The sequence below is a fragment of the Panthera uncia genome (assembly GCF_023721935.1).
Source record: "Panthera uncia isolate 11264 chromosome D3 unlocalized genomic scaffold, Puncia_PCG_1.0 HiC_scaffold_8, whole genome shotgun sequence".
Taxonomy (NCBI): domain Eukaryota; kingdom Metazoa; phylum Chordata; class Mammalia; order Carnivora; family Felidae; genus Panthera; species Panthera uncia.
In genome coordinates, this window is record NW_026057586.1 from 58444423 (window position 1) to 58454798 (window position 10376).

At 35.6% G+C, this 10376-nt stretch overlaps 1 protein-coding gene across 4 annotated transcripts in view; it reads left to right on the forward strand.

Annotated features, from left to right (window-relative positions):
* Positions 1–10334, forward strand: part of ANKRD12 (ankyrin repeat domain 12) — a 128860-nt gene extending 118526 nt beyond the window's left edge. For all 4 annotated transcript variants that reach the window (XM_049620416.1, XM_049620418.1, XM_049620417.1 and 1 more), the window contains 3 exons: positions 364–507; positions 3404–3499; positions 4105–10334. In XM_049620416.1, the coding sequence (XP_049476373.1) occupies positions 364–507; positions 3404–3499; positions 4105–4290 (426 nt within the window). In that variant the 3' untranslated portion in view covers positions 4291–10334. The remainder of the gene's footprint in view (positions 1–363; positions 508–3403; positions 3500–4104) is intronic.
* The last annotated feature ends 42 nt before the right edge of the window (positions 10335–10376 follow it).

Sequence of the window (10376 nt, forward strand, 5' to 3'; positions counted from 1 at the left end):
ACAAGTAGCCTAGCAGTTGCCAGGGGAAGAGGAGGAATGGGCCACGACTAGTGATGGGTATGAAGTTTCTTTTGGGTGTGATGAAAATGTTTTGAAACTAGTGGTAATGGTCGAACATCTTGGTGAATATACAAAAAGCCACCATTGTACATCTTAAAAGATAATTTTTAAGAAGAGACTGCCACTTTTGGAAAGAGCATTTACTTAATACTTTTAGAACACTTGGAATTCTCAAATCTCAAGCTTTCTGTAAGAAAAAACGACTCTGAGATTCAGGTTCTGTGGTACGTTTTAAGTGATTTTATCGTATTTGAAAAGCAAGCAATTGAAGAATTGTTTTTTTTCCATTCTTGGTTCAACTAGGAAAAACTTATTGTATCCAATGAACAGGAAGTTCTGCGAGTTCATTACAGAGCTGCAAGAACATTGGCAAATCAAACACTGCCATTTAGCGCGTGCACTGTTTTACTGGATGCAGAAGTATACAGTGTCCCACTGGACGCTCAGGTAAAGTGCCAATGATACAGTTAAAATTTTCCTAAGTACAGTGTGTTTTTGTCATCTATTTCCATAAAAGAAACTTGAATTCAGCAATCAATAAAACTCAAAGGAGAAAAGTACCTCTTAGAGAATAAAGCACTTCCAGATCACCTGATCCTCTATTTTCCACAATCCTCTAAACACCAGCGTTATCTTATAAAACCGATACATGTTTGGAATAGTCCCTTGAACATAACTTATAATTTGTTTCTAAAAAGCCTTTTTTTTTTTTTTTTTTGACGTTTATTCATTTTTGAGACAGAGAGAGAGCATGAATGGGGGAAGGTCAGAAAGAGAGGGAGACACAGAATCGGAAAACAGGCCCCAGGCTCCGAGCTGTCAGCACAGAGCCCGACACGGGGCTCAAACTCACAGACCGCGAGATCATGACCTGAGCCGAAGTCAGACGCCCAACCAACTGAGCCACTCAGGCGCCCCTGTAATTTGTTTCTAAAGTGGATGTTTACACCTTCAAGCAACTGGAAAACTACTACAGGCATATTAAATTTCTAGATGGCTAAAATAGGGCCAGGCTTTTTGTCTTGATCTTGGATATTGCTGGAATAAATATAGTTGTGAAGAAAACTGTAGCTATGTCTTGGATAAAGTTTAATGCCACATATAAATTATACGAATTTAGAACCAGACATTTCAGTGGTCAGAATTTTTGTGCCTCGCAAACCAGAATGAAATTCATAGGTCGTAAGAGAGAATATAATGATGAAAATAGAGAGTGTAAGCACAGTCAGTGAAAGATTATCATAAAAAATACTAGGAAATGCTGTTTTAGGTCAGACAGTCTAGAAATACAAATGATACAGGGTATATTCCAGAGAAAATTACCTAGTTCTCTCTGGGCTTTTTCTCATCTGTTTAAAAAAAAAAAAAAAAGATTAAACTAGATCAGTAGATTGCAGACTTTCTTAAAATCACCAACCATTTTTATCCAAATGAAAGTATTCAGATATTTGAAAAAGCTATTAAGAATTAATTGGATCTTGGGGCGCCTGGGTGGCTCATTTGGTTGGGTATCTTGACTTCGGCTCAGGTCATGATCTCGCCCTCCGTGAGTTCTGGCCCCGCGTCGGGCTGTGTGCGGACAGCTCAGGGACTGGAACCTGTTTCAGATTCTGTCCCCCTCTCTCTGCCCCTCCCCCGCTCACACTCTGTCTCTGAAAAATGAATAAACCTTAAAAAAATTTTAAGAAAAAAAAAAAGAATAATTGGATCTTAAGAAAGAACTATTTGACTCTGAGGAAATAAACACTGGAAATGCCACTGAGGGACTTTACATAATACAGCTTTAAAGAATTTAAACAGAAGAATGAGTGATTTTTAATAACTGAAATGAACAGTTTAATTGTGTTACTAAAGGCTGGACTAGACCATGTAATATTTTGAGATCGTTTTTTTTTTTTTAACCTTTATTTATTTTTGAGAGAGACAGAGACAGAATGCGAGCGGGTTAGGGGTAGAGAGAGAGGGAGACACAGAATCCGAAGCAGGTCTTGAGGTCTTTTAAAGTTGCATGCAATTACAGAGTAATGAAATTAATTTTAGGACAATGTAAATCAAGCTACAAGGAAAGTCTTTAAGATTTCTAGTTCAGAATGGTTGGGTAAACATACCTGTTTATTTTTTATTTCTCCCAAAATTTATTGAAATAAAAGACATGTCAAAATAAAAACTAATCCATAGCACAACTGGAAATTGAGATGGAAGGCCACAGGATCAGAACACGATGACATTTCTTTTTTTTTTTTTTTAATTTTTTTTTAACGTTTATTTATTTTTGAGACAGAGAGAGACAGAGCATGAACAGGGGAGGGGCAGAGAGAGAGGGAGACACAGAATCTGAAACAGGCTCCAGGCTCTGAGCTGTCAGCACAGAACCCGATGCGGGGCTTGAACTCACAGACCGCGGATCGAGACCTGAGCCGAAGTGGGATGCTTAACTGACCGAGCCACCCAGGTGCCCCAAGAACACGATGACATTTCTGATAAAATGACAGATGAGAGGGGCACCTGGTTGGCTCAGTCAGTTAAGCATACAACTCTTGATTTCAGCTCAGGTCCTGATCTCGAGGTTCATGGAATTGAGCCCCATGTCAGGGCTCTGTGCTGACAGTGCAGAACCTGCCTGGGTTTCTCCCTCCCCCCCCCCCCCCCCCCCCCCCCCCACACACACACTCTCTCTCTCTCGCTCTCTCTCGCTCTCTCTGCGCCCCTCCCCCACTCATGTACACTTTCAAAATGAGTAAACATTTTTTAAAATGTTTAAAAAAAGGTACTCCTTCCCGTTTTACAGAATAGAAAATTAAGAGTACGTAAATAGTTCAAGATCACACAGTAAGACACAAAGCTGACATTTGAATACAGCCTCTCTTAATTCCAAAACTAGTATTCTTAAGAGTTGATCCAGAATTTCTTTATGGTCGCTCCAAAATATTGGTCCTGGAAAAAATGTTGGCCTCAAAGTCCTGTCTCCCACCTTAACACTCTTTCTCCCTACATATGGTAAACATTAACATTAAAAGAAGATACGAAATCAAGTATACTTGAATAAGAATGTCATAGGTGTGGTACTTAATATAAGATGCCTTTTTTGAGAATCGTCTTTGACTCACAAGGCAATAGGATTCTATTTAACAACTAAACTCAGCTTCCTAGAAATTCTGGTAATAATCTGTCTATTCAATATGGAACTAAAGGCTTTATCAAACTTTTTAAATATCCAAATTATATTATCCTTTTTCAAAATCTGTTTCGAAACATCATTCCATCACACCATAGAATGATAGGATGGCATATAGGTTTTAAAGTGGGTTATTGGGTAGTATTAACTACTTACATTCTTTTTCAGTCTGATGACAGTAAAACTTCTGTGAGGGATCGCTTTAACGCAAGACAGTTCATGTCTTGGTTGCAAGATGTGGATGATAAATTTGACAAATTAAAGGTACGTATGTTTAGAAATTCAGTTTAAATGGATGCTTCCCCCTTAAATAGAAATTGCAGCTCTGTTAGAGAGGAGTGACTAGGAAAGGAGATAGCAATTAGGCATCCTCATGCCAGCTACAGTCAGAAGGTAAAGGAAAATAAAGACCACAAGTCCCCTTTTCAGGACCAGTGTAGTAAAAAACGAAACTGTCACAGAAGCAGTTTCTAAGGGGCATCTTCATGCTTACTGTCCAAAATACAAGTCTGGTTGTAGTTGTGACGTGAAAGAATGGGAGAGCGATAATGGGATACGTCCTGCAAAGTAAATTCATAAAGAAAATTATTTGGTTTGAGATTTTGAATCATTTCAAAAATCACGTCCTGGGTGTTCATGATTCTTTGATAATTTGAAATCTCGTTCATTGAAAGAGCAGTTTCAAGTTAAAGTCTGAGATTAGACACTTGGAAAGTTGCAGACCCAGAAATAGCATATAGATACAGACCAGGTAGAGCAGAAATGGATGTGTAATTCAGACGCTTACTCCTCAGAGAGTCTGTGGATGAGATTAATTTTTAAACAAAGCAAATTTAATAGAGCAATCTCTTAACTCTTCTTTTCAATAGACCTGTCTTTTAATGAGGCAACAACATGAAGCTGCAGCTTTAAATGCCGTCCAGAGATTAGAATGGCAGCTCAAACTCCAGGAACTTGATCCTGCCACCTATAAATCTCTCAGCATTTATGAGATCCAGGAGTTTTATGTTCCCCTCGTTGATGTTAATGATGATTTTGAATTGACTCCTATATAGCAACCGTCACTTCCGGGGGTATCGTCTTAAACTGATGCGGCTCAAGAGTCTTAAACTGTGGAACACTGCCTTTGAGAAAAATACTGATATTCTGCCTTTACGGTTGTTGAGTAAAGTTTGACTGAAGTTGGTTATGTAGTAAACACTGTCATTTTGTAAACAACGAAAAGAGAATTATTGTGGATCCAAGATCCACACAGTTTCTAACTGAAATCTATTATTTATATTGGTGAGAGGTAACTATTGCCTTAGAGCATGTTGGCCGACTGAGGGAGATACTTTAAAAGTTGAGAATCTGCTGACAGCACCGAAAGTTGTTAGCACTCCTAAGTAACAAGGTAACCACTAGTCTTCAAATCTCTTTCAAGTTTTATTAAAATCTGTCCGTAAACTAAAAGGTTCGGTTCCTACCAAATGGTTTCTAATGTGGAAGAAAAACGTGGCACAAAATTTCTTCGGTTTATTATAGCTGTAAATTAACTGTACAGTTTTCTTTTCAAAAGTTTTAATATTGTCTTCCTTTTTAATAACTTATTTTATACATATTGTGCAGATGTAAATCTTGTAATTAATGGTCAGAATGTATACAAAGGGATTGGTAGTCAAAACATGTACAAAGAAATAATTGTAAAACTGTATTGTCTGATGTTTTATTGGACCAAAGTTGTAGTTTGTATGGAGTGTAGTGGTAGTGTGTTCACGTAGCAAAACTCTTAAATAAGGCATGCATGTGTTTGAGTTAGCTTGTTTTCATCACCATAACTGTAAAGGTTGTGACTTAGTTGTATTGCATGCTTCCTATAATTTAACTCTCTCCATAAGCGATGCCTAAAGTAGTATAGGGTGTTTTCATGCCAGTCTCCTGGGATAGTACCTATGACTCACTATGTTGGACATATTATTTAGAATTAGTCATACAAAGAAACAGCTCTTTTTTCATCTCACGGTAGAACCTGTTCCCCTCTCCCAAAATGCCTTTGAATGAAAATTCTGAAATTGTAAATGTCTATTTTAATACTCAAGTATGAAAGAATCTGTGAATATATGTAAATATGTTTAATAAATTTTATTGGTCATGTTAAATCATTGTAAAACTTTTTTACATTGCTTAAATATAATGTTTTAAGCTTAATAACCTTTGCACTTTTAAAATAAAAACAGTACTCAAATCAAAAAAAAGAGCTACTTGGTAGTCCAAATAAATACAAGAAACAGGCATATTCCAATCAATCTCTGCAGTGTTTATGAAAAATTGATTAATATGTTGTATTTTTTCCTTGTATCAAGATGCAAAACGTAATTTTCAGAATTTTATAATTAAAATAAGATTTGGTATGCTGTTTTTAATAAAATAATTAGCAATATACTTAGAAAAAAGTCCAGTTTCTCCTATACAGTGAGGTAGATTAAATATTCAGGAATATTTCAGATCTGAAATCTAAACTACTTAAACATTTTTGAAAGGAAAATTAGGTTATATGTAAAAGTGAACATAAGTATATGGGATAAAATCTACAGAACTTCCCACAGTACTTTCTTGAATTATAAACTAATACTGGATGTTTTTTATTCTGATAAAGTAAAAAGCATATATATGAGGAATAAAGTGACTTAAACTCAGCATGCAAGTTGGAAATCCCAGCTAATGGGAGAGAATGTAAAAATTGAAGTTTTTGAGTGCAAAGGTATATATTAAGCTTAGGGGTTTTTGAATTTTTACGTCAATTTATATTTTAATTCATACTGTACTTGGCATGCGCAATAAAGCAGCACGTGTAAAAAGTACACAGTGCAAGGACTTTATTATAAAGGTTGGATGTAGTGTTCTTTAGAAATTTAGATGAAAGATTTGGGCCTTTTTTTTATTGGACAAATGGGGCCAAGAAAGGCAGGGTAGATTTTGAAGCACTGGTTTTGTTGAAGTTAAGTTTATTAAGGCTGGGAACATGAAAAGCTAATTTATAAAAGCAATACTTTTTAATATGAAAAAATTAATGCAAATTTTGTTTATACTTTTGCCGAAAAATAAAAAACCAGATTATTGAGCATTGAAGTCATAGAAAATATGAGAGGGATAAATGTATACAGCATTTTGTTCTGACGGTCCAACTGGAAAAGGGGGAGAAAAATCACTGCTTGGCCAAACAGAACAAGCTGCAGAAGAGAAAAAGCAAGAAAGCAGGAATCTGGCATATTTTAGTTGTCCCAGCTTTTTAAGTACTAACTCCAGTTCTCGCCCTCTTCAGTGGTGCCTCAAGTTGCTGGAGCCTCTCTGCCATGATTCTGCTTCTGCAGATTTCCTTTGTAAAGTGACTCAAAGCTAATCAGATGGCTTAAAAGCGAATGTCTTCTTGGTGGGAATCTATACTTAAGTAGTTAAGAGCTTTGATATTAAAGATTTTCTGAAGCTCTGAAATGCTAGGAAAAAACTTGGAATGGGGTATATATACCTAAAAAGATTTAGGATTCTGAAAGAGAAATAAAGGATGGTTAGTTTAATCAGTGATTTTTTTTTTTTAACTATTCAAATATCATGAACAAGATACTAAATTGTACCTAAGGATTTGTATTTCTTTAAATCTTGTTCTAAATCATATCTGTTTAATAAATGACTAGTTGATATTTGTGCATGTTATTTAATAAAGAGTTATATTTTTATAGAAAAAATAAGAGTGAAATGTGTGCTAAATGTTTTTTTACTTTCCACTTCCATGTGACTCGAAGCCAAACAGCAGTGGTGACCTGGGCAGTAGCAAAATTGCAGAAATACTCATCTTGGGGAAACAGCCTTGGAAGAATAGTTCGTGCCTATTCAGTAGTAATGTCTCAAAAATGAATTTTAAATGTTAGATATGCTGCAAACTTCATAACCACAAAAATTTCAAGCAAAGCCCCAGGAGGCTCATTTTAATTGATTTAAGAAGTATCCATTTATTCTAGAAATTGAGTGCAGTGCTAAATTTGTATTCTTAGTTATCCACAAAGTTAGCAATATTTTTTATTCTATCTCTGACACAAAACTCCAAAGTTTTTTATATAGAGGAAATTGACTTCAAAACTCATGAGGCAGTCTTATCTTTTAGTATTTTTAAAGAGAATATTTTCATGATTTTTTTTAAAGTCCTCAAATATTTAAAGCAAATAGATTTTAAAAGTGATAGTCATCTTTGGAAATGCTTGTATGAAGTTTCACTGATTAAATATCTTGTAACTCATTTCCATGGTTGCTCCTTGACACTATAGTCTCCATTGTACCTGGAATGGAGTTGCAACACCTCCACAGTAGTACTTACCCAAAATATTTAGAGTCAGTAAAACCAAAGTTCATAGGACAAACTGAGGCAAATACAGTTTAAATAATTCCCTTAAAATAGCGAGGAAAAAAAAGTACCTAGAATTGTAAGTATTAGCATAAAAACTGAAAAGTACATCTAGAGAGACTGACTTTTTCCAGTGATTAAATGTTAAATGCTACACGGTATCTGCATATAATGTAAATTTTTTATACACGTGCATATCTCCAGAAGAGAAAATAACATACAAGATTATTTACCTAAAGGTAAACACAGTCTTCGTTGCAAGAGGACTCAGTTTTATTAGATGGATTAGTTGCACAGAATGTAAGATTATTTATGAAACACATTTAACTCTATTGATGACTTTTTCAATGCCTTTAGAAAAAAACTATATGCCATATCAAAATCTCTGAGTAGACCTAGAAAAAAGGCTTTTAGGTGGCTACCTTTTCCTCCACTTGTGAAGAAAATTCTCTTGTTAATACACAGTTAGGCATGTATAGCATATGTTTACAGATTAAAGAGCATCCCTGTGTGCGCCCATCACTTAGTTTAAGAGATCATTATCAGTACGTTTCTTCTCAGTTTTTGTTTTTAAACTGACCTAAATCCAGGTTACAAAACAAAACTAAAACCCAGATCTTAAACAGGCAGTGTGTTGGGATAAGTCCTGACAAATGTATACATATATTAACTTTACCCAAATTGCGATTATTTCCAGCTTCTTAACCATCACCGCAGAAAGTTCCCCTGTGCCCCTTTTCAGTCAGTGGCTCCCTACCCCAGAAGCAATCACTGTACTTCCCATCACCATATATTACTTATACCTGCTCTTGAACTTTTTATAAATGGAATCAAACAGTGTATAGTACTTTCTTGTGTCTGCCTTCTTTCAACATAAGGTTTTGAAATTCATCCATGTTGGATATGCCAGTAATCTGTTCCATTTTCTTAATGAGTAGTAGTATATTGTACAAACTTGTTTATTCATTCTCTTGTTGGTAGACATTTGGATTGTTTCCAATATGGGGACTGTTGTGAATAAAACTGTGAACATGCAAATCTCTTTGTAGACATATTCTTTCATTCTTGGCTACATACCTTGGATTACTGGGTCATAGAGAATAGTTGTATGTTTAATTTTATTAGAAACAGTTCTCAAAAGTGGTTGTACTACTTTATACCCCTACCTATGAGAGACCCAGTTGTTCTGAATCTTCATCAATATTTGGCTGTCAGTCTTCAGTTTTAGCAATTTCAGTGGATGTGTAGTGGTACCTTGTGTCTTTAATTTGCATTTCAATGATGACCCATTGGTCATCATTACTTTTCACATGCCTTTTGACCTATACATATTTTGTGAAATGTCCTCAAGTGTTTTGCTCATTTTTTATTGGGTTGTCTTTATTACTAATTTATAGGAATTCTTTATATATTCTGCATATTAAGTCTTTTGGTCAGATACATTTGTCCTGTGGGGCACCTGGGTGGCTCAGTCCGTTGATTGACTCAATTTCATCTCAGGTCATGATCCCAGGGTCATGGGATTGAGCTCCCCATTGGGCTCTGTGCTGAGCATGGAGCCTGCTTGGGATTCTTTCCCTTTCTTTCCATCCCTCCCCCCATTTGTGTATGTGCTTTCTGTCTCAAAACTTTTTTAAAAAATAATAAAATCTTAAAATCAGACTGATTCCAGGTAACTCAATTGCATGACTGAACCCAATCTATCACTAAAGGAATACAACAAAATCCAGTAGCCAACAATGGAAAAATTACAATGTCTAGCATCCAACAAAAAATGATCAGTCATGTAAAGAAGCAGAAAATTATGACCCTTCACTAGAAAAAAAAAAAAAAAATAGAAACTGAACTAGAAATAAAAGCAATGATGGAACTAGTAGACAAGTTTGTTAATAAAACTATTATAGTCTATGTACAGAAAAGTAGAGGAAAACATAACCATAATAAGGAAAGAATGGGAGATAAAGTTTTAAAACCCCAAATCAAGATTCTCGAGAAATGAAAAATATACTAGGTGCAATAAACTGATGAGACACTGCAGAAGTAAAGACTAGTAAATTTTAGAACATAGCAGTAAGAAATGACCTCAAATGAAAGATGGAAGAAATGAACAGAGCCTCTGTAAGCTGGGAGACCATATCAAGTGACCTAACAACATGTAATTGGAGACCCAGAGGGAGAGGAGAGGGAGGGGTAACAGAGAAAGAATTTTAAGAAATAATGGCTGGAACAAAAACCTATCAACCTAGAATTTGTATTTGCCAAAAATATCTTTGAAGAACAAGAGCAAAATAATTCTTTTACCAAAGCTGACAGAAATTTTGATACACACAGAGGAAGTAAAATATCCAAAATGGTAAAAATGTATTGTGGGGATTACAGCCTCTATAAAAGTAAAATGCATGACAATGGTACAAAATTGGTAGAGGGAATGAAGGTATGCTGTTGTAAGTCCTCATAAAATGCATGAAATGGTGTGATGTTAGTTGAAGGTAGATTGTGATACATTTTAAGAAGTACACTCTAGGGGCACCTGGGTGGCTCAGTCAGTTAAGTGTCTGACTTCGGCTCAGTTCATGATCTCATAGTTCTTGGGTTCAAGCCCTGCGTCAGGCTCTGCACTGACAGTGCAGAGCTTGCTTGGGATTCTCTCTCACTCCTCTCTCTCTCTCCTCCTTCCTGACTTGTGCTTTCTCTCTCAAAATAAATTAAAAAAAAAAAATGAAAGATGTACACTGTAAACACTAAAGCAGCCACTAAAGGGAAAAA